The 25,755-nt window shown below is 33.2% G+C and overlaps 2 protein-coding genes across 2 annotated transcripts in view; both read right to left on the reverse strand.

The window, feature by feature from the left end:
* Positions 1–6,449: 6,449 nt before the first annotated feature.
* On the reverse strand, positions 6,450–7,263 carry LOC129952544 (uncharacterized protein DDB_G0283357-like). Its single transcript, XM_056065179.1, has one exon. It carries the CDS (start codon positions 7,257–7,259, stop codon positions 6,450–6,452), a length of 810 nt encoding a protein of 269 aa, XP_055921154.1. The 5' UTR covers positions 7,260–7,263.
* LOC129952542 (poly [ADP-ribose] polymerase tankyrase) overlaps positions 7,202–25,755 on the reverse strand; it is a 32,809-nt gene continuing 14,255 nt past the window's right edge. The window contains exons 2-8 of the mRNA XM_056065166.1: positions 16,549–17,331; positions 16,337–16,497; positions 14,592–16,278; positions 14,372–14,529; positions 14,015–14,307; positions 7,403–7,559; positions 7,202–7,343 (exon numbers count right to left, since the gene is read on the reverse strand). Coding sequence (XP_055921141.1) covers positions 7,263–7,343; positions 7,403–7,559; positions 14,015–14,307; positions 14,372–14,529; positions 14,592–16,278; positions 16,337–16,497; positions 16,549–17,331 — 3,320 coding nt within the window. The 3' untranslated portion in view covers positions 7,202–7,262. The remainder of the gene's footprint in view (positions 7,344–7,402; positions 7,560–14,014; positions 14,308–14,371; positions 14,530–14,591; positions 16,279–16,336; positions 16,498–16,548; positions 17,332–25,755) is intronic.

The following is a 25,755-nucleotide window of genomic DNA, read 5'->3' on the forward strand; positions in this document are numbered from 1 at the left end:
GTAATCTGATTCGGCTAAGTTCCTTAATAATAAGATAAGCTGTATTATTGTTTGTTATTCTGCAAAAATTAGTTTTAAAAACAAAATATAAGTTTATCTGCTGTACTTGAAGAACCATTTTAATTGAACTTCAATTTAAAAAATAAAAAACATGAAAAGAAATTAAATATAAATTATTTCTGGTTGTCAGGATTGCATATTATATACTATTAAACGCAGTTAATGTTATTAAAAATGAGATTTAAAGAAAAAAATATTCAGCCCTATTATGGTTATCAAATATCAACAAGATATTTGTTAATAGTTGATAAATATCAACAATTTTAATGAATCGCTGTTATGGTGATCAATTATTAACAATATTTTTGATAAATAATGAATTTAAAGAGCTATTGTGAATAGCTTTATTGATATACTCGCTATTACCGCTATCAAACATATTGATACCCATCAAATATTCTCAGCCTTATTACGGTTGTTAAAGATCAATTAATTGACAATTGAAACATTTTGTCAATTAATTGATAATTGGTATTATGAACGCGAGTTGATCATTTTTTGATCCATTGTAAACAAAGATCAAAAATCTATTGTGAATAGTGCCTATTTACTTTTGACGTTTCAATTTCATTTACAATTTTTCAACGGACTAGGACTGGCTTTTGTTTCGTGTGACGAATTTTGGTTGATTTGGATTAAAAATGTAAGTAGTTTGCAAATGGCGCTATTCAATTTTGAGTGTTTTCTTTACGTAGGAGTAAAATTGTAAGCAACAAAAATCAGCTCGCCAGATGGTAGAACGGATGGAAGAGAACCCAGGGGCCTGATTACCTTTCAAATTCGACTCGCTTCGTATTTCCTTATTAACGAACTCGCGGCGGAGAGAAAGTAGTTCTTCCTATATTCCAGTGATTTGACACTTTGGTTTGAATTTTTCTCTCTATATTCCAGTGATTTGAGACTTTTGGTTTGACAGCTTTCCACAAATTTTGTTTTGTTTTGATTGAATTTGTGAAATTTGCAGTGATAAACAATATTCAAATTAAAAAATGGAATCAATTATGGTGTATATTTATTCTGAAAGTGAGGAATTTGCGGAATCCCAGGAATCCTCAAGATTACGGGTGTCCAGGAGACTACTAAGGATAAAATCTTCTCCTTTGGATCTTCCTTCAACTGAGTAAGTATTGTTTCCTTTAATCAATTAATTAACACACTTTGTCTTAATAGATTTATCAAACTATTTCGACTTTCAAAAGAAGCCTTTGTCTTCATTTTGCAAGAGATCAGTGAGGAATTCAAGGATCAGAACAGCAACGGCATTCCTTCAATTTTAAAGCTTGCCGCTGAGGGATCGTACCAAAACGGAGTTGGACAAGACGTACTGCTTGAAATGAATTTTAAAATTTTATATTTTATTGTGGATAAATTATAAGAAAATTTTTAAATTAAAATAAAGAAATAATCCACGAAATCGAATACTGAATAAAAATAAACACTCTTTCGCCTGTGAATCCACCAAAAAATAGCTATCGGATTCAACTCGCCAACAAACATTATGACATTTCAAACTCGCCTTCGAATTCGTTAATTGGTCGAATTCAAACCGAAGAAGGCGAAAGCGAAAGCAATAACTAAAAAATGGCAAACTCGCTAGCAAAATGATTCGTCGCGAACCTCATAATCAGGCCCCAGACTTCGCTAAGGGTGTTTATTCAAAGCCACTCATGAGGAAGAAGTGGGCAGAGATGCGGTGGAACTAAACAGCTTAGGCCCACCAGAACGAGACTCAACCAAGTGGCAGAGGGTTAGTATTGTGTTGCGGATATAAATAAATCTTTTGAAAAAAGTATATCTTGGCGTTCTTCTTCTTGTGAATAGTTAAATTTTATCCATTTAGGACAAATATTTGTTTCCAAGACATTTAAAACTTCTTTCAAAACAACTGAAACCGTTGGTTGCGCCATACCAATGTTAAAATCGTTCCCAACACTCAACTGGTAGCTTCCTTGCGCAAGGAATCTTAAGACGGCTGCAAATTTTAGTATGTTTGGGATGGATTGTTGTCTTTTTGTTGGTTTTAACTTGTCGTTGATATCTAAAAATACATTAAGGAAGGCTTCTTTCGAAAGTCTAAAGTTTTGAGTGAATCTAAAGGTGAGCCAAATTAGATTTTGTAATGTAACTAAAAAAGATCTTTTATCTACATACATATGTTCAGCCAAATCTATCGGATTTAAAGCATCGCGTAGTTTTCTTCGAAGCTTTGCTTGCTCCAAAGTATTTTCTTCTTCAATTTCATTTTCACCGAAAAATAGTTCAATAGTAGACTTGCTTTTGGCTTTCGTGATCCGTAAAATATTTTATCGACAAGGAATTTGTGATTGACTGAAAATATGATAATTAACAAATATTTTGACAACCACAATACCAAGACTGTCAATTTGAATCATTCACAATAGATCTAATTTCTGAAGAGCGTTCACAGTTTATCAAAAATTTTGATTGCTGACAACGATAATACCAATTCATCAATTTCATTGAAAAATGTCAACTAGCGTATTGATAATTGACAACCGTAATAGGGCTGTCTATCAGCTACAAAATCTTCGTTGACAAATGCATCAAATATTCGTAAATGGTAAAGAATTGTAATTTAATACGATTAATAAAAGTTTTTTTGAATATACAAATTTAAGAACGAAATGCCTTCACTAGAATTGTTGTTTGAAGGCAATTTAACTATTGCTAACTGTTGATAACTTATTATTCCGCCAAAATTATTTATAGACCATAACACAAGAACTCAACACAAATGACAAACGTCAAACACCAAACATAACCTATTCACAATCGTAGATTGATTAGTATTCACAATGGGTGAAAAATTTTCATTTAATACTCATAATACCAAATTATCAATAAATTGATAAAAGTTATCAGTTATCAAATAATTGATAGGTTGATAGCCATAATAGGGCTGATTGAGTTCGAAAACACCTCCAGCACAAAATTATTGGCAAATTATATTTGTCTTGAAATAATTTCTGTTTTTGACAGTTCTGTCAACCAAATTAAAAAGCTTCAATTAAAGTTGTTAAAAAAAAATTGTTATTTAAAAACGCTTTTTGGGATGATGTACTCTTTTCTGACGAACCAAATACAGCACTCCAACAAAAAGAAAACCTGGAACCTACAACAAAACACGGATGTGGACTGGTGATGGTATGCGGGTGCATGTCTGCTGCGGATGTTGGCATGCTTGTTTTAATAGACGGGATTATTGAGAAAGTTTAAATTAACATTTAAAAAAAAAAACTTGAAAAAGGGCTGGAAAGTTACCTTAACAGGCTCATTCACGTTTCAGTCCGAAAATGACTGGGAACATACGGCGGTATGATATTGCACTTGTGCTTCCGCACCCACCACAATTCCCAGATCTCAATTCAATTGAGCATTTATGGGAAGACATGAATAGACGCTTAAAAAAGCTTGTGATTTGTAATAAAGCTCAACTCAAAAAACCAAAAATTTGGTGCATTCTATGCCAAGGCGTTTGGATGCTGTTATAAAGCAGGAGGGCATGACTACTAAAACTCAATACTAACTTATTCGTACGTAAATTAATTAAACCTCGATTTGTATTCTGCATTGTAAAGAAATATTAGTTATTTCTTTTCCAAATTGAGAAGGAAGCCGCAGCTGGCCAATCAGATACTAGACACTTGCCTAACTATCAAGTCCCTTATGTTGTTTGAACCTGCCCAATAACTTGGTTTACTAATATAAAAATTGTTGGCAAAACGTGTTTCAAAAACTTAAAGAGGCATATTCATAGATGTTTGCTAAACTCTTACTAAGTTGTTATTAAGTTAGGCCAGAGTTTAGGCTATTAATAAATAAATGTAACATAAGTTAAGGGCAAAACCTGTGGTTTATCTATAAACATAGGAATTGCTGCGTTTATGTAGTTATTATCATAGAAAAATGTCATATTTGATTTCTGTTTGTGAATTGAAAAGCTGACAAAGTAAATTTTATCAAATACATTTTACGTAAACTTTCTCTCCAGTAAAATGTCGATTGATATCGCAATTGAAGAAGATATGGATATCTTAGAGCAGTTTGGGTTCTTTGGTGATCTGCCACCAAGAAAAATAAAAAGTATCTCTACTAATGATATCGTTTGGATAGAGAAACAGTCAAATTTATTTTATATTATCATTATTTTATACATCCAATTTAAGAATTGACAGCCCAAATAATAAGTTTGAAAATATAGCAGTATTTTTTGCTTTGACCTGTCATTTGAAGTATAATTGTATAATTTTAGTAGAATACAACCTTAACCTGGGGTTTTACTAAACAGAGCTAGAAAATTGACAGCTATGAATTAGAGCTGTGTTTATTTAACCAACAAGCCTTAAACTATAGATCAAGAAATCACGACTTTAGTAATGCTCTATGAATACGCCCCAAATATTGCTTCAAAGTTTAAAAAGCTTGCTGGGCCAGTAATTAAGTGCGGCCTTTAATTGCATTTCTGAACCTCATTAAAAGCATATACAAAAATAGAAGCCAGTAGGAAGAGAATTTTTTGGGGACACTACCAAGGGTTAAAAGCTTAGTTGATTCTTATCACACAAATTATTTATTTGTAGGTACTAGTTCTATTAAACCTCAACTATCATGAACATACGTACTTGTACTAAGAAATATTAACTATACATCTCTTAAAGTTAAATAAAACATTTTTCTAGGATTGTTTCTTTTTTTTTAATTTTATTTGACTCTTGTCATTTTTGTGATAAGACCATGAATCATAATATTTTGCATTGAATTTGTATACTGAATACATTATTTCACTTAATTGATTTAAGGTATATCTAAGTATTTATATTATTTATCTGTATATTCATACCAATGATCGAAAAAGGGGAAATAATTATATGATTAAATTACGAATGCATATAAGTATCATTTGCAGAAATATCCTAAAAATATTACAAACTTATTTAATACTATAGATTTATATTATTACATTTACGCTAAATATTTTTCCGATTTTTTCTTCTTTTTTTTTGAGGTATATTTATTTTAATTAAAATTTTAGTTTCCCGAAATTGGTCTCAAAGCAATAAAAACAAGCAATAATTAAGTAACGAAATAAAATATGTAGGCAAACAAAAAGAACTGATTTTTGTTTTGTTCATTGTCAAATCTTAAATTCAAATAATTAATAACAAAATAAACTTCAATTTTTTTTTCAATTTATATGTAAATATACATTTCTATAATTAACAAAAAGTTCTTGTACAAAATTTATCTTTAATCATTTGTGATATTTCTATTTTATTTGATTTCAAAAATTGTGTAATTTTAATTGTTTATTTATGTGTAGGTATAAATCGGTTTGAAAAGATTATTTAAGAATTAGGGAGAAAGTAATGCACACAATAATTCACATACATATATTGATATATATGGATTAATATCTAAAGGGTTCAACTGTAAAATTTGCGTTGTGTATAGAAATTGGGAGTGTATGTATAATAATATAATGTATAGATTGATATGATGAATTTGTTTTAATCTCCAAGAAATCAAAGAAGGGCTTACGAATTGACACAATCTGCAGATCTGCAGCTAAAATTAAAAACCTTAAGACTATCAGACCCCTATTAAACCAAATGTATATTCTTTTGGAGATTATTAAATAAATGTTCATATTACTTTTCCTTTACTCACGTAAAAGTTAGTACTTCATTGTATTTCATCTGTTTATTCATAAGTTCTTTTCCAGGTTTCTATAATCCTATAAATATGGAAAAGCATTCTTATTAAATACTTTTAAAATATTTTATCTTTATTTTTTTGATCATATTGTAACTTACAAAAAAGCAGTGAAATCCACAGACTTGCTAGTCTTAATTTTAAGTCCCAATATTATTATGGATGTCTTTTAGACAAAAATGTATATATTTTTTTTTAAAGAAGTTGTTACACAGCCAATATTAAACTTCTTACGTCTAAATATGCAGTAAGATTAAGTTCAATTTAAAACTGTTTCATCTTTAAAGACAAAATAAAAATGCGAACTTGTATTGATTTAACGCTAAATCTTTAACGACTTTTACATAAAAGATCTTAAAAAATTGTCTGCGATTTATGAAAGACGACCTGTGAAGTTGAACCCTTTGATCTATTTTTAAGATTGTAAATGGATTTACTTAAAACACATATAAATTTCGTGTACAAATATCCCTACTGTGTGCATAATATAATAATTTATTAAAAAGCTGATTATAAAACACGACAAACACGAAAACACCGATAATAAACCGAAAAAGCATTATCAGTTTTACATTATAGAAGAGATCAAAAATACAGCTAAAAAGCTGAAATTTAACATCGAATACCAACAACACGATTGAAGAAGATGATCTGCGTCACAATTCGTATGTAATGTTATTCATATGGTCACGAGTTTTGCGTGGAGTGAATGTTGGTAAATGATGATTGAACGATGATTGGCGTTGCCTACTGCTTCGTTCGTTTCCATTATACGGACGACGAGAGAATGATGTACTGTAGGGAACATTGGAGCTACGGCCGCCGCCAAAACACCGCATTGCGGCACAAATGAGAGTACACCAGCGCCAAGATGAGAAAGTGTAAAACCCATGGGGATTATTTGATAGCAGATGATGTCGACTATTGTGCAGAGTTGAATTGTAATTAGAACGGAAACTACTGTCACTGCTATCATTACCACTGCTGTCGTTGTTGCTATTGATCAAATTCATGCGGAAATAGTTGCCATTGTAATAGCAAGATTCATCGACATCATTATCAGCGGGGGCACCAGTCTCATTGTCGAAATTTCGATCAATCGAAACTGCAGGAGTTATAATCATGAATTGACTGTACTTAGTGCGATACGATCGATTTGTTCCATTGGAAACAGATGATGATCGATTTTTGGTGACAGACGATGATGTTGCTAGTCCGTTACTGAAACCATTCAATAGAGTTTGGTTGGTATCTACGGACGAAAAAGATGTCGATGGTGAAGGTGATGCGTCACCAATGGAAGTTGCCACTGTGTGTGGCGATTGAGATATTGATGCTTGAACAGTGGGTGGCTGTGGTTGTTGCTTTTGTGTGGACTGTTGCTGCTGTTGCGGTGCTTGTTGCTGTTGCTGTGACTGTTGTTGATTTGATGGTGATGAAGTTGGCGTCGAGCCGACAGATGGCATCCATCATCTTGATGATTCCTCATTTCCACTGCTACTGTCTTCAGGTTTGACGATTTGGTATGTAATTAAATATTCTGGATAGGCCTGAAAATATTTAATAATTCAATTTTTGTTTTTATTAAGATTATATTCTATTTAATTACTTGTTCTCCGCGATATACTACATATTCCGCAAAGTGTAGACCTCCAGCAGATGGACGACCAATTACCGAATGATGACCTGGTGGTGCGTGAGCCATCTTCATTGCACTGTATTGAAGGAATGATTTTCCAAGAGCTACTCGACACAGAAGCAATTGCCTATAAATAAAACGATTGTATAATTGTAGTAAATGCAGCTGGAACTAAAACCCTTATAACGTATCTTTGAATTCCATAAAAATTGATTACAATATTTATTTATAACCTTATAACAAAATTATGAAAATTGATTTAATCCGGAAAAACTAAAGAATATTTGTTTGTGAATAATACATTTTGCAAACCAAAATTCTATATTCAACAATGTTACTATCCAACTTATGCTGTTAATCAACTTCCACTGTTTTTTATACATACAAAAAATAATGGTTTATTTTTTTTTTCTAATAAGAATTCGACCAAGATAACATTACTTTACCTTACTATATATTGAACATGAACACTCCTTTTTTTCAGAATTAAACAGATACATAAACCACAGTACCTGTTTTCTCGACTTCAATATTCTTGTCTAACAGAATAAATAAATAAAATTTAAAAATGATCATCCAGCGACATACCAGTTTGTTTGTTAAGGCCATACGCCTATGGAACTCTTTACCAAACGATATAAGGAGACTTGTACATGCTTAAGACTGTACCTTTTCTGTCTTTAATGCAATTTTTACAATCTATCAAAATAAACACTAGCCGATGGGTTCTTCTACCTGGTCCAGGTCTGTTATTTAAAAAAACGATATTCCTTAATAGATGATAACTTTTTTTTATAAAGTACAGGCACTCAAGGGGATACTAATACCTTTAACACGTCTACGGTAAAATACAATGCGAGTATTAGGAAAATAGGAAAGGATGAAAGAGGAGATACCGGTGCACATTGGTCTTAAAAATTTGAAAATTGAAATGTTAGGGGAAAACAGACTTGGGTAAAGCATTCCACATTCTCGATGAGTGGTTAAAAAAAGAATCTCTATACTTAACAGGACGTCCGAAATTAAGCTTGAGGTTAAACTGATGAGCATTCCTGGAAGTGCGAGCATTACGGCTGAATTGTTTGAGGGAATGCAACTGTTTCGTGTGTTCGAGAGATGTAAATGTTTCGGTTATAGTTCTAACGTCTATCATTTTCAAAGCCCTTTCATGTATTCTATCTAAAAGGCTCAAACTTGTTTTAGGGGCTCCTGCCCAAATATGCAAGTTATATTCAAGTTTTGGACGAATGAAGGCTTTGTAAATTACCGCCAGATCAGAAGGGGTGAACAATTTCTTGTAAAGTTGGAGAAATCCTAAGCACCTGGCAGCATTTTTGGCAATATCAAATATGTGATCATTCCATAAAAGGATATCACAATACACATACCCAGTACTGACATTTAATTAGTTTCCTGGATGCAAGTGCCACTCATAGATAGCGGCATCGGGGGTGTGTTACGCTTTAACGACAGAAGACAGCATTGAGTTTTCGAAGCATTAAATTCTACACGGTTTTTAATTCCCCATTGGACAATGCTGTCAGAATTTAATGAGCTTATCATACGCTGCCGTTGAAGTTCCACATCTGAAGGACAAGGATTTGAATCTAAAAACGAATATGAAAAGCTGAGGACAATGTCGTCGGCGAAACAGTTTAATGGATTAGAAGTAGCGGACAAAAGATCATTTATGAATATAAGGAAGAGAGTCGGAGACAAAACGAAAAAAACTGGGGGACACCAGCATTTATTTTATGAATTTCAGACTTGAAACCATCCAATACAACTTATATTGAACGGTTAGAAAGGTAATTTTTAATCCAACGAAGAAGAGATTCATCACGATGTAAAGATTTGTTCCACTGTTCGGTGAGATTAACTATGAGATCACCAGTGGACCTATTGCTACGAAAGCCATACTGCCGGTTATTAAAAAGCTTTCGTTCTTCAAGATATTTCTTAAACTGATAATTAATCAACGTATCCATGACCATAGAAAGAGGAGACGGGAGTGCTATTGCACGATAGATAGAAGGATTCGCCTTTTTTAGGGGCAAATGCTATTTTCCATCCACTGAGAAAGAGGCCTGGAGAGTAGGAAAGATGGAAAAGCTTCTACAATGGTTTTGCCAGCGTTGAAGAATACCTCTTCAGTACAATAGGGAGAATACTATCCGGGCCAGCGGATTTGTGTATGTCAAGGTTTTTCAGTACTCTTGAAACTGCACGAGTGCGAAAGAAGATTCGTCCCATAGAATCGTTTATGATCTCAAGAACAGGAGGACTCATAAAACTCTCCGGTAGCGTCGAATTAACAGCAAACTGTGCTGCACGCATATTGGCTTTATCGATCGAGCTCACATAGGGAGTGTCATTGTGGACAAACGTTGGAACCGAGGATGACGTGGTGTTTCGTACGTTTTTTATAAATGACCAGGAGTTTTTACTACCTTTGGGACATTGTAGTATTTTTTGCCTTAATTTCAGATCATGCAAAAATTTATTTCTTCGAATATGACCATTACAGGTCTTTTTAGCTTGTTTAAACTTATTCCGATTTTCCTCATACGGCTTGGCTTTATAACAACGGAAACTTACATCTATGAACCTTATTTTCACCCTATTCGGGATAAAATTTCTCATTCCACAAAGAATTAAATTTGTAACCATATAAAAACTTTTTCATAACAAATTACAGTTTTCCAAATTATTTCTTCATTTTGTTAAATTTATAGTTGCTAAGAATTTCTCATCTTTATGATGTAAGTATCTTAGAAGTATATACGAGTAAATACGTATTTAATAAAACCAAATGTATACGGCAAAACCATGTCGAGAAAAGAGTAGGAACACTTATTGTAAGTAAGAAGAAGAATAAGAAGCTTCACCTACCTGTGTTTACTAGTGTCGAAACAACTGACCTATTTGGAATAGCAGATATTTTTTTATTTAACTAAAAGCTGAAGTTCATTACTCTTACGGCCAATTTCATGAAGAACGTACAAATTAATAAAACACTCGATCTATTAATTCTTGGTTTATTTTTGGAACTTGAGATTTAAAAATATTAGAGTTTAAGGAATTTCAGTTCTCAGTTGAATGGATCTGAGTTCTTAAGAGTTTTTTTTTGCAGCACCCCATAGCTCAAAAAATCTGATTGTTTGGGAGCTTAGTACGAGTATTAATTTGATATTACCAAGAAGTGAGAGGTGCTTCAAACTTAAGGCTTTCCATTAGTAAAATCAAGGCATAAGCTAGTAGATCGACTGATACAGAAGGCAGACCATATACGACACCAAAAAATTACCACCATTTAATGCTACACGCAAGAGCCAAAGCCTTAATATGCATATACGAGTACGTAGCTGCTATTTCCATGATTTGAGAAAGGACGAATTCTATCTTAAAAAAGGCACAGCAAAGAAGGTGTAGTAATGGTATGGGGAGCAATCACCTATTACGGGAATACAAACTTAATACATACCTCATTTATTCCAAATCTGGCTTTTATAAAAACCTAAGGGCTTGAAAAAGTAACGTCAAATAAAAAACGAAATATGCGTGCCTCTATCCATGTGACACGAAATGTATTTTTTCAGATGCACATAATGTCAAAATGAGCGTCTTGTCTTCTGTAAACAGAACAGATTTATCTACACTTATGGTCATATTTTCTATGGGAATATTGACTATTTTAGATTGGATGTTATTTATCGACATAATTTATATAGCTCTTATGTCTATTTGTGCAGACTCAAAATTCGTGGTCATTAGTAACAAATGTGTAAAGCTAAACTAAAGCGCACGAAATGTAAATAGTTTAATGGGTTTGAAATGCCTATGTAATTTTTACACTTCATGAAACTGTCAGCGTTCACAAAATGTTACATTTTGCAAATAATTATTTCTTTTAGCAAACCTTCCATGTTTATATAATTAGCAAACATATTTTATGCTTGCACATAAGATGTCCTTGTGGTATGGAATTTAATCCAAATCCACAATGAATCTAAAAGGTCGGCCTTTGGAAGAATTAAAAACATTACCTAGCTGAGTTCTAATATCTTAGACCCCCAAATTTGAAGTCTATTAAATCTCAGACTGAGATTTAAATCAGAGTTCTAAAGCTAACTTGATTAAGAAATGAGTTAGAGCTTAGAACTGTGTCAAAAAATTGGCCGTTAAGTTTGTTGACTCGTTATAAATTTGTAGCTTGAGATTTTTGTGTATGTAAGTATTGCGATGTGAAAGAACCAGATGACAGGCATGTCCCAGCTGGCGGAGCACAGTGGGGCACCATGTATGGGAGAGCGGACAAAACTCTATAAAATCTAAACTAATGAACCGATTTTGATGAAAGTTTCTGTTGCAAGACAAATCGGACAGAAACGTCCGCCCATTTCCACACACCCTAATAGAAAAATGGCTTTTTTTCGGAAAACATATCGAGTTCTTCCAGCCATTTTATCGAAAACGACATTTCCAATAAAAAAGACAACTTTAAATAAAATTTGGTTGCAACAAATGTCTTAACTTAAGCATAATTAATAATTTTCAATACTGTTGTTTCAAGGACTAGCAGTAAGCTTTTGATTTGTCGTTTACGATAAAATTTATTTTGGCGCTTACGACAAATTGAAAACAAAGATATGTTTACCAAATTTAACGAATAAAATAATAAATAGCGAAAAAAGCATTGTAAATTACTAAAAATTCAGTTTTAAGAAGCTTAAAAGTGAATGGTTGTATGTAAAAAAAATGTTTAGGTCTATTTCGTTTGCAATTCCATAGATAACACATCGCATTTAAAATGATATAGATGGTTGGTGTTTTCAAAGCTTATCGTTTGATTTATTATAAAATAAATTTAAATAAAATATAAAAAAAAATAATTCAAGTAAATGAGATAAAAACAAATTCATTTAATCTTAATAAGCTATCTTATCTTAAACAAATTAAATTCAAATTAGTTCAAATAAACTTAAACTTATGCAAATCTATGAAGTATCAAACGAAGGTATTTCTGATGGACATTTATTTCTTAAATCCCTTGCATCATTAAAACTTGTTTAACAAGAACATAAAGAACTAATTTGAAAATATTTGACCATCCTCAACCCATCATTCACCAGCTCTTCAATTTTCCTTTTCGAAAGAAACTCCGGAAGAAGTTAGAAAAAAAAGATCGCGTAGAAGCTGAAATTCTGAATCTTTGATAAACTGAAATTCAGTGCAATGGATTCTTCATTAAAATAAAACATGTAATGTATTTTGAAATGATAGAAGAAAACGCTTCATGGAGTATATCCTGCACTTATTGACATTGTCTAACAAAGAACTGGGACTGCAAACTCTGGGAACAACTCAAGACGTTTCTTTGAAAATTATTCAGTTACTGCTGAAATAACCTAAATAGATGAAAGCTAATGGCGTATGATAAAAATAACAGCTTGAATTTGACACTTTAATGTTTCTACATATTAGCCGTGTTTTATTATTTTCAAAACAAAAACAACAAGCGATATTGCTTTCTATTGAGAGCTTTTTTTGTGAACCAAAAATTAGTTCGTATTCTGGTCCATAGATGGCTTTGAGGATAGGTAAATAGAAAGAGACGAAATGCAAAATAATTGCAAGCTAAATGAAAAGGGATGTATATATTGTATATAAAGCTCTGTTTACCACATTGTCTTAATTTTTTCCGATGATCTATATCATATTGTTAGTACCATAAAACCCTATTACGAGACATTTTAACTTTCAATTTCAGAAAATCGGATTACTTTCTACAAAACTTGTTGATATAATTCATATATGATCGTCAGAACTGGTTAAAAAGCATACATTATGAAATCTAATTGCTGAGACCATACACTATCTATTGCAAATATTTTGCTAACAGAGGCAAACAGACAGTAGTTTAAACCTTATGAGAACTAAAAAAATCACAGAATTTAGAGAGTTTCTTCGTCAAAAAATACCCTATCCAATTTTTTTTCTATAAAATAACATACGGTATTGTTTTTCTATTTATTATCATGTTAGCAAAAAAAATTGTTTAAAACTTTCAAATTTCACAATATACTGATCATTTAAAGAATATGCATGGTCTACAATGTTTTTTTTTGGAATAACGGTTTTTATTTTCTGATTATATAACACATTAACTATAAGACACACTTTCTGTTTAAAAAAAAATCCTACTTTCCGAAAAATAGGTTTTGTCCGCATTTTCCCCACTGTTCAGCGTGTAGCACTACCGCTCCCCGTGACCAATGAGGTGTCCAAAAGACTTTAAAAAAAGCACAATTGTATTTCAAAGGGACCAAAGCCACAAGACACAAAGTCCCTTAAAGAAAAACGTCAGACATTTGTGTCGCAGTCCAAACAACGATTTTGACTTAATCAGACTGTATTATGTATATAGTAATTTGAAAAATACTTCTTCTTATTAAGAGTTAAAACTAAACGCCAAATTTATGCACAATAATAATCGTTAACTTGTTTATAACTTACTATTTTTTTAAAGTTAAACTTGCCCAGTGTTAATTTTAACATACAAAAAAAAATATGTAAACTTACCTCGGACAAACGTAACATGATTTATCTTTGTGTGATGGACAACCGATTCCACCGCCGATTCCATATACATATTGATTACTTTTCGAACTATGTTCAGCAAAATATATACCAGCTCCAAACATACCGCCAATGTAAGCGTGTCTTTCATCGAAACCCTTTTGTACAATGGCGTTTATAAAGGGACTTCCGTGGAAGAGCATTCGTTCGTTTGGTTGCAAAGAGTTTTCTTCGGAAACTTCTTGCCGTCTATGTACATACCTCTCCCAAAGTTTACGATTTTGAACTTTTTGTACCTTTGTATTAAATGAAGAAAAATTAAATCAACATTTCTCTTTTATTTAAAATTGATGAATGTACCCTAATAATGTTGTATCGAAGGAAATAACCTCCTGCTTGTCCATTATCTCTATGTTCCCGAATTGTTGCCTGCATTTCCTCCTCAACCGCAACAAATTCCTTGTCGTCTGGCAGTAAGTCCACTAAAAGAGTTCCTGGATTCAAGTTGTTTCCAATTCCTGTAAAAGAAAATAGCTACAGTAAAATATATATTATAATATGGTACTAGTAAATTACGCACCAGTTGTCGATCGAAGTTGAGCAATGCCTTTTAAGATCTTGTGTCTAAATCCGTAAGCTGATACTCCCACTTGCTTTAAGTCTTCGTGTCCCATCTCTGCTAGAATTTCCAATGTTATTTGTTCTCTTTCAAACAACTCGATTAAGTGATCAAGTTGCTGGCTTGCAAGGAAGCTAGCTACGTTGGTAATCGATTCTGGATCGCTTACTTCCTCACACATATCTGCTTGTGCGTTCGATTCTGCCCCCTGAGCTGGACTCATTCTTGTTGACATTAGTGGAACCGGTACACTTAGAGTCATGGAGGCTCCTGATGGCAGTGTTACAGTTTCAGTTGTCGGTGAAAGAACCGTGCATGCGGGAGGAACACAACTTGGGGCAGGCGAAGGTGAATTGCTTATTAATGATGTTTGCGAAGTGCTTAGCGTAGAGTTGGCAGCCAACGATGTTGTCATAGCATCTTGAAGCAAGCACTTGACATCGTCTGCAGTTGCCAGTTCAATGGGAGTTTGACCTTCTTGGTTTTTCATATACGAATCTGCACCATGAGCTAAAAGCAAAGCACATAGTTGCGTCCGTCCTTTTTGGGCGGCTTCATGCAGTGGCGTGAAGCCCCACTTATCAGTCGCGTTCACTACAGTCTTATGTTTAATTAACAAAGCAGCTATATCCAGATGACCGTACGAAGATGCGTTGTGAAGAGGGATCAATCCTCCTTTGTCTTGGGCATTCACATCGGCTCCATTTTCAAGCAAATACTCGGCCACTTCATAGTTATTATAACCTGCAGCCAAATGTAATGGAGTCGAGTTTCGTCCTTGTGCGTCGCGGCAGTTTATAGTCTCCGGTGTTACAAGTCTTTGTACTCGAGCTAGATTTCCTTTTTTTGCAGCGTCTAACAGAGCAGAGTTACCTCTTAGAAGCTCGGCAACATCATGATCTGATTCCTTGACCAAGTCAGAAGGGGTCGCTCCGTCACGATTCTTTTTACTTGGATCTGCTCCATGTTTCAAAAGAAGTTTTACTATGTCATATTTTCCTTTAGCTGCAGCCTCATGCAAAGGTGTAAACTTCCATAGATCTGCCACGTTCACATTGGCTCCGTGTTTAACTAGCAACTCAGTCACTTCAAAATGCCCATAAGAGCAAGCATTGTGCAGGGGAACCAATCCTCCTTTGTCCGCAGCATGAACTTCAGCTCCATGTTCAAGTAAAAATTCTACAACGGGAACTCGGTTGAAGCCGGCAGCAAAATGCAATGGCGTTGAATGTCGGCCATCTAAATCACGACAATTGACCGTGTGCGGGTTGGCAAGCACGATTCTTCGACAAGTGTCTAAGTCACCAGCTTTTGCGGCTTCTAACAAATGAGTTTCAGTGTCTGGTGGATCTTTTAGAATCTTTAAAACACTTTCTGACGCTAATTGTGCAGCTGTGTAACCTTCCAGCGAAATAATATTTGTATCAATGGAATAGGACAACAACAAGCGGCATGCCTGTTCATCCCTAGCACTCTTGTGCAACGCTGTCTGTCCGAGTCCGTCCAGAGCGTTCACCTTGGCTCCAGTTTTCAGCAACGTATCCATAACATCGTAATGCAAATGTTCGGCAGTCAGATGGAGTGGTGTAAGGAATGCTTTGTTTTTTTCGTTTAGCAGAGCTCCCTTCCGGATAAGAATCTCTGCAACCTGCAATTAAATACAAAATAAAATTACTTGTTTTAAAAAATATTTGCTATTCTCGTACTTGTTTTCTTTTTGGATCAACAGAAACTGCAGATGCGTGCAATGGTGTATCTCCTGAATAGGGATGTACAAAGTTCACCGTTTCCGATGTGAGGAATTTCTTCAGCCTTGGGATGTCGGCTTTTTTGCAGGCATCTAGAACGCAGTGGCCTTTGTACTCATCTGAAATAGCTTTAATTAGAAACATAAATCTGAAAGAACTTTAAATCTTACGAGTTATACGATCCCTGAGCTCCCGCGTTGGAGCTGAGTCTATTGCAGATTTGTTATGGCAGTTTAAAAGGGTTGGATCGGCGCCTTTGCTAAGCAACAGGCTACAAACTTCTACTCTGCTTTTAGATGCAGCCTCATGCAAGGGAGTGAATGCCCATAAATCATTGGCATTTACATTGGCACCAGCTTTGATCAGCAATTTAGTCACCTCAAAGTGCCCATACGAACAGGCATTGTGAAGTGGAACTAAACCCCCTTTATCTTTTGCATGGACGTCTGCACCGTTCGCTAAAAGAATCTCAACTATTGCTATACGATTGTAACCGGCTGCTAAATGTAATGGTGTAGAACGGCGACCATCGCTTGCATGACAGTTTACATTTAACGGTGTCAAGAGAGCCAATAAACGATCTTCAGCCCCAGACCGGGCAGCTTCCAAGAGTTCATCTTTTCGATATTCCCCTGTTAACACAGGCCTTGTGCTTTCATCTGCCAGTTCCATTGGAGTTTTTTGCTCGGAGTTCCGAATATTTGGGTTGGCACCATGCTGCAATAGCGCAATGCAGACATCTACCTTACCCTTGCTTGCAGCCTCATGCAGAGGAGTATAGTTCCAATTGTCTGTGGTATTTGGACTAGCGCCGGCTTTTAAAAGAAGCCGCACAACCTCTGCATGCCCGAATGAACATGCATTATGGAGTGGATGGAGACCTCCTTCATCGCATGCCTGAATAGATGCACCGTTGTTAAGCAGATACTCAACGACTTCTCGACGGCCATATCCTAAAAAGAAAACAACAAAAACAATTTCGAATAAAAATAAAATTCAAATAACATGCATTAATATTTTTGTATAAGCTTTCATATTCAGGACGAAACCTTTAGCTTAAAGCATCTTAAGCGGTTATTAATAAGATTAATGTTTAAAGTACGTTTCTTAATTCATGCACAATTTATTGCTAAAATTGTTTGAGGGGAAGAATTTTACTGGATATTTCACTAGAGCATTGTTGATGAGAATAGCCATAAAATAATGGTAGGCATGAAACCTTGCGCCGGTGTTGCGGAGAGAACTTTTTGCATCCGCGGGCAGCGTTCAGACTCTTCGATGAAAGTACCACTCATGGATAGTGGTATTAAATTCTACACGGTTTTTGATTCGCCATTAGACAATGTTGTCATGATAAGAATTTAATAAGCTTATCACACGCTGCCGCTGATAGTCAACATCCATTGAAAAAGGATGAGAATCTAAAAACGAATATGAAAAGTTGTCATCAGCGAAACAATTAGGTCATTTCTTACCCCAACAGATAAGTGATTCATCAATACTAACTAACTAACTATCAAATGCCTTTGAAATACCAAGTGGAATAATCTCAACTTCTCCAAAACGATGTAAAGATTTTCTCCACTGTTTAGTGCGACAAACCATGATTGTAGTGGAACTATGGCTACGAAAGTCATACTACCGTTTATTAAGGAGCTTTCGTTCTTCAAGACATTGCTTAAGCTCAAAATGCAATTGGAAGATAGTTAGAGGTAGAGGATTATTCAACTTTTTAAGGCTAGACAAATCCTGTTTTACATTCACTCGGAAAGATACCTGTAGAATGGTACAGCGTTGAAGAATAGCTTTTTAGAACAATAGCTGGAATACTAACCGGGACAGCGGATTTGTGTTGAGATATTTAATGCAATGAATATATCCGTTACAGGTCTTCATAGCTTGTTTGAACTTCTGGTATTCTTCGGTGTGGTTGGCGTTATAAACTATGACACAATGGGTTGTATTTGTGTTTGATAGATTTAACGATATTCTGGATAAAATTTCTTATTCCACAAAGAATTAAGTTAATATCGACGAAGCATAGGCAACGGTTCTGATTAGCCTCGAGGCGATAATACCCTGATCGCATATTTATTAGGATCAGAGGTAAAAAACAAGCCTAAGTAGAATCCGAGTTGGCTCGACAATTACCTAGTCAGGTGGTTTAACTCAGCAAAAATCTCAACATACCTTCCGAGCCTGACCAGAATAACGCAGCCACGAAGAATTGTGGATATTGAAATCGCTCGTAATAATAATAAAAAAGGAATTAATATATGATCTACTTAAATTAAACTATAATAATTATAATTTGTAGATGCGACAACTTACTGAATCGATCGAAAAATCATAAACGGAGAAATGGGATATAGTAACGGGTTATTTATTTTGCGGTTTCGAAAGTATAGGGCTGGTATTCGATATCTGTCAAACTAAGTTGTAAAACCAATTTTTTTTTTCAGTGGAAAGTCTGACATTTACAAAAATGGATCACTTAACTATAGCACAACGCATTCAAATTGTTAAGAAATTTAAAGAAATCGGATTGGTTACAGATATTGTAAATCCTGAGAATCGTCGTTTTGCTCGTACCATTGATAATATCGCTGCTGTAAGTGAAAGTGTTGCTGAAGACCCGAATGTGTCGATTCCTCGTCGTTCTGAAAAATTAGGACTGTCGTACGGCACATTATGGCGTATTGTGCATTTGATCTACACCTACATCCATACAAAGTAAAGCTCACACAAAAACTCAATCCAGCTGTCCATTCACAACTTCGTTGATACTTCAAATGAGCACTTGAACAACAAAATTGTCGTATTTGGGGTGGGGTTCTGAGAATCCTCAAGTAATTGAAGTGAGTCTTTTACATACACAAAACGTCACTGTTTGTAGCGCTCTTTGCTTCGGAGGCGTGATTGGACCTTACTTCTTCGAAAACGGCGACGGAACGACTGTCACCGTCAATTCTGACCATTATGGTCATATGATTACCGACTTTGTTTTGCCTGTTATTGAAGAATACGACTCGCAAAATATGTGGGTTCAACAAGACGGTGCCACATGCCACACAACTCGAGGGAATATGGTTTCATTGCAAGGAGACATTTCCTGTACGCGTATCAACTGGCCACCAAGACCATGCGATTTAACACCGCGGACCTTTTTTTTGTGGGCTACGCAAAAGACCGTGTATATGCAGATAAACCTTTAACTCTTGAGCACTTAAAAACCAACATTGGTCAAGTTATGGCCGAGAAACCGGGCGAAATGAGAAATGGGCCAAAACATTATTAGAAATATCGATCAGCTTATTAATTGTATCTCAAAGATTCATAACATTAATAATCTAAGATAAGAGTTAAATAATTTAAAAGTTATATTTGTTCATTTCAATAAAGTCAACAACCCTTTGGCTTCAGTTCAATAAACTTTACAACTTCAGTCGATTTTGATGATGTGTCTGGTCTTTTCTATTATCGCAAACATCGCCAAAGATGTTCCTTACTTAACTAATTTATTCGATATTCTCCATCAGTGTTTTATTTGACTACAACATCAATTCTAAAAATGATTTTTTCATAACTCTACACTAATATATAAATACATACAATAAACATACAAATGCATATAAATAGAAAGCTCATAAGAACCTGTTGCTTGAAAATCTTTTCTTAAGCTTTTGCTTTCACACTAGAGTTCAATACATCCTGGATAATAATTCACTTGAAGGTTGAACAGAGTGCGAGATAAACTGCTCAATTTTAAGTTTTTTTATTTTGAAAAAAAAGATATATTTTTTAGTTAAATAACAAAAGTTACTAAAATATTACAAAAACAAAATATTCACATCAAAACTAAATTATATAAATTAAAAATGACGAGTTTTTCTAACAGGAATAGTTAAAAACTGATGTTTTATAATCGCTTCTAAAAGTATACAGAAAGATAAAAACTATTATTACCGCGACAGGGAATTTCCAAAAAAGAAACGAATGCCACTTTGATATTGAAATGAACCGCTTTTCAAATGAAATGTTTACAACTATCTGTGCTACCTGGCCAATGCTAGAAACAAAACTGTCTGTCAGTTAGTGGTTATAACTTATTGAAGCAAAGTAATATTACCTTCTCATCACAATGCAACAATGTCCTCTTGTATTAAGGTATACAAAAAAAAACAAAAACGTTTTATGGAAAACAATTTCACTTTTACTTTAAGTGTGTAAAATATTCTTAGCTTTTTTGTAAGTTGAGCTGCTATCTGGCCATAAATAAAATCGAAACTTTTACACACAAAATGCATGTTGAATAATAAACATTTCGGCTAGATTAACTAGGCCAGTCTTCGCTGCTTTGTTGGTTTGGTCACAATCTGTTGTGAAGTTGTGCTTTTCCGTTGTATTGCCCATCGTTGCTGCAATAAATTTCACTTAAACATCATTTATTTTTCAATTATGGTTTGGGGGCCAATCTCACTATACTATGATTTTATGTATATTAAACATACTCCAACGATAAGAGAAGAATTCACACAGCCCCTTTGTTTACAACTAATTAGGTCAACTAATTTTGCGATCTCGTGAAAAAAAAATAGGACTCATTCATGTGAACAAAGGACGGTATTGATTTTTCTGACCTCATAGAAAACAATTTTAAAACTATTGATGTGTTATGGGATGCTTATGAAGCTACAGCGAAATCATAAAATACATAAATATAAAGTTACTATTTAGGAAATAGTTGTGGAATGGCATGATTGAAAACAATAATTAATAAAAATGAAATTACAGGGTGACAAAATTAAGTGTTTGAAAACATTAAAGTATATCCAAAGGTTTGTTAAAGAAGGATAAAACAATGTTAAAGAAGCAAAGCCCATGAATACAAATCGTTTTTTTTTTTTTGACCAGATGATGGGCAACAAGTAAATACACATTTGTATGTATGTAACAACACTTGGCATTTAATATATTATTAAAAAGAAGTTAAAATGGAAAGTTATACGTAATTTTAACATTTCCTAAAGCAAAAAATAAATTAATTGAGTGAAAGAATTAAGTACAAATCAAAGTTAAAATTGATTTAAAAGCTCATTTAACAAATTAATAGTTGCAAAAAGCTTAAGTGGATATTTCATATTTGTCTATGTAGTAAAAGGTGCCACATTACGTTGTTACTCAAAGAAAAAATTGTTAACGTCGACGAATCATTTGTTTAGTGAGGTTGACTTTCATTTGTACCTATTGGTTTATTAAAGAAACATAAATTGATTTATTTTTGAATTCAAATTGAATTTGAAGTTCTAAATTGTTCAAGAAATTTACCCCTCCTTAGCATTGCCAATTGAAAAATCTAAATTATTTCTTAACGTTTTGACAAAATTGTACTTTATTATGACTTTGTATTTTATTTTTTATTTATTTATTTATTTATTCATTCATTCATCTATCAAGTTTTCTCTTACAGATTGCTTAAAACTAATATAAACTTAATTCATATTTACATTTTCACTTAATTGCAATTTAAATACATTTCTTTCAAGACTTATATCTAAATTAAATTTAAGTTCAATAAATAATTTCATACAACTTGTGAATGGTTCATTACAACCGTAATTATATCTATGCAAGGGGATATAAAACAAATGTCTTGATCGGATATTTCTTCTTGGAACATAGATATTTAAGAGATTTAGCAAAATAGGGCATTTTATATGGTAAGACAATATATCATATACAAACATCACACAATTTACAAGGCGCCGATTTCTCAGCGTAGATACACTAATCAGCGCACATCTGGTGGAGTAAGTTGGCATTTCGGGTAAATTCCATTTTAATTGTCGAACCATAAATCTAGTGAAAGATTTTTGAACTTTTTCAATTCGATCTTTTGAAACTGTGTAAAAAGGATCAAATACTACTGAAGCGTATTCCAAGTGTGAGCGGACGAGAGAAGTATAAACTGCTTTAATTACGTAGAAAACTCTAAGCAATTTTTATTTAGGAAACCTAGCATTGAGTTTGCCTTTGCCACTATAAAATCTACATGAAGGGAAAAATTAAGCTTTTCATCAAAAACAACACCAAGATCGTTTACTTCAGATCGTCTTTCCAATGCAGTGTTTGAAATGTCATAGTCATAAAAAATAGATGTTCTTGATCTAGAAAATGAAAAAATAGTAGATTTCTTAGTATTAAGTACAAGAAAATTTTGTTTGCACCAATCTACTATTTTATTTAGATCGCTTTGGATATTAAGGCAATCATTTATGGATTTCACGGTAGAAAAAAGTTTGAAATCATCAGCAAATAACAAACCCGTTGCATATTGCAACAATAACGGTAAATCATTCACATAAACTAAAAACAACAAAGGTCCAAGATGGCTTCCTTGAGGAACACCCGATGAAACCTTTATTATTTTCGATGAATAGTCTGAAATGTTTACTATTTGTCTCCTATTGACTAATTAACTGAAGATCCACTACAGAAGGGTTGAATGAAATCGAAAATATTTTAATTTTTTTAAAAGCTGCATGATACAAAGGCTATCAAATGCTTTCTGAAAATCCATGAAGATAACGTCAACCTGAGAACCGGATTCTAAAGCATCGAAAACATATTTGGTAAACAACGACAAATTTGTAGTTGTTGACCTACCACTTACAAATCCATGCTGACATGGAGATATAGATTCTTTTATATAAAAATAAATTTTCTTTTTAACAATGAGCTCGAAAAGTTTTGGTATAGCAGAAAGTTTAGAGATAGCACGATAATTTTCAATTTTATGTTTCTATCCAGCTTTAAAAATGGGTGTTATATATGAAATTTTCCAATCATCCAGAAAAATTCCAAGAGAAAGAGATATATTAAAAATATTTTGAATAGAAGAAATTCATTTATTTACATTAATTTACAGAATTTTATACATGTTTTTAAATTTAGATGCTATGGCTATGCCGTCAGCCAGGTTGACAAACAAAACTAAGAATATTTAAATTTTTGTATGTTTTAAATTTAAAAGAATTCTGTTATTAATAACAATCTATAATTGTAAATATCTTTCAAAAATGCAGGCCTATTCTGCTATTCATCTGGGGGGAATTTTACTTGAATTTTCATTAATCATTATTCTGCTATTCATTCGAAGTGAATCTGTGTATGTCGGTAACGTCGGTAATACTGCGCGGTAGTCTCCTATTCACGTGAAAGCATTCATTCTATACAATTCAGATCCGCATATAAAATGCAGCGGATTTTTTCTTTGATGTCTGGTTTATTAATTTTTGTAAGCAAAATGTAAGTGAAAACTAATTTATTGCTAAATTTAGAATATTTGTTTTATAAATAAAAGAATATAAACATTTTTAGGGGAAGGAAGACACTTTTTAACATTTCTCCGAAGCCCTCTATTTGAGGATTCTCTTATTCCTCTGCTTACAATTGGAATAAAAAATCCAATACTGCCACTTTCTAAAAATTACACAAGTTATTATGTTTAGGTGGATTGATTAAACTTAATTTTTGTATGAATTAAAACAATTTATCCAACATTCACAAGAGTTTTACATGAACAGCTGTTTATTTGAATGTCAAATTGGTTTGGGATAATGTAGTTCACCCGATGGAAAGCAGAATGCAAAGGCAGTGTGATAGGCAATCGAATTAGTGAATCGAATATACGATCCACGTGAATAGCAGAATAGGGCTGATGTACTTAATGTTCTTCAATCATGCTCGTTAAGGATGTTTATAGCAAAAATACTCCATTACCAAGATCGAAATCTCAGACTGAAATTTCGGTTTGCCTACAAAGCTAAGTACACACTAGATGTGAGAAAGTGTGCGTGAAATGATGCAAAAACCAAACACATTCTCACATTTAGTGTTCCGGCCCATCAAAATGCTTCATTATAGTCTGCAGGCACATCTAAATGCTTTATTTTGAATGTTTTATGGCCTCGTTCAAAAACTAAACAATCTTAACCAACAGAATCTGAAGTGCTGACATGGTCATTGGAAATGTTGTTAATGTATATAAAACAAGATTGACCAAATACATATTTAATGATTTATTAGTGCTGGTTTTTATTTACTTAAATTATTTGCGAACGCAATATGAGCTGCAACTGGTTAAGTATAATTGGAAATGGACAAAAGTGTAACACAATACTTTGAAAAACGACAAAACAGACAATTTTTTCGGGTTTAGTTGGCTTAGAGCATTTTTTTTGGCGACGTTAGAAGTTCAGGTGGAAACAATAGGCGGATGCCTCCGTATTTCTTTGTACAGACAATGCTACGAGAAGCATGCTTGTGAAGTTCCATTTCCAACTTTAGCTAGTTTAGATTAGGTACTCAATTAAATTAGTATTTTCATCATTTAAGCAGTTCGATAATTGTTTGTTGCAGGAATATCCCTGAAAATTTCTTTTTGAGGGACTATGTTAGAGTTAGAATTTGGTTTGTATTTAGATTTTGAAATACAAATTTGAGGTAACCATGTTTTAATAATAAGTTGCTTTGTATAAAGCATTTTTAATATATACATATGTACGTATCTCATTAATTTTGTTATTATTAGCAGCACTTTTATTAAACAATAATAAGTTAAGGAAATTCACTAAAAACAAAATTCTTTACGTCAACAATAAACATTAATGTCGATTATTTGATCTATTGAATGAGTTGTACATGAATTTAGAACAATTTTTTCACGTTTTCATTTTGTGATATATGTCAAATTTTCATTTTATATGTTCTGCATTTATTCAACAGGTTCGCTAGAATCGTTCGGATTAGTTTTTTTAAAACATTGGTGTTCCTTTGATGCAAAGTTTTTTTTTTTAGAGCAAACATATGTATGCATCCATCAATCAAGAATGTTATGGATATGGTATTTTTCGATTATAACAGTTTTATTAAACTTAATATTTATTAATCAAAATAGAATTGAAGAATAGTTGCAAGCTTAAATCATTAAAAACAAACTGTAAATATATTTCAATACAAAAAAATTGCTCTCGCACCCTTAACTTGATGGTTCTTCGAACGCATCTTTGATACATTAATACGAGGTTAATTATGAAATTTAAAGAATTTCGTAGTGATTACTCTAAATTAGTGAATTAATTATAATAAACTGATGGTGAACATGCTTTTTTCAAAACAAAAATGTACATTGGTTCGCTATCAACAAAATGACTGCAAAATTAAAGCTTAAAACTGACTTTTTCATCGAAAAAAAGTAAAAAGAAAAACCTGAAAAAATATATTGTTTTTGCTTTGCAAAGTGTCGCTAGCCCAAGGCATCGTTTTTTTCTTGTTGTTTGTTTTCACATCTATTCATGGATTAATTGTCAAAATTA

This window comes from Eupeodes corollae, chromosome 1 (genome assembly GCF_945859685.1).
Source record: "Eupeodes corollae chromosome 1, idEupCoro1.1, whole genome shotgun sequence".
Lineage (NCBI taxonomy): Eukaryota > Metazoa > Arthropoda > Insecta > Diptera > Syrphidae > Eupeodes > Eupeodes corollae.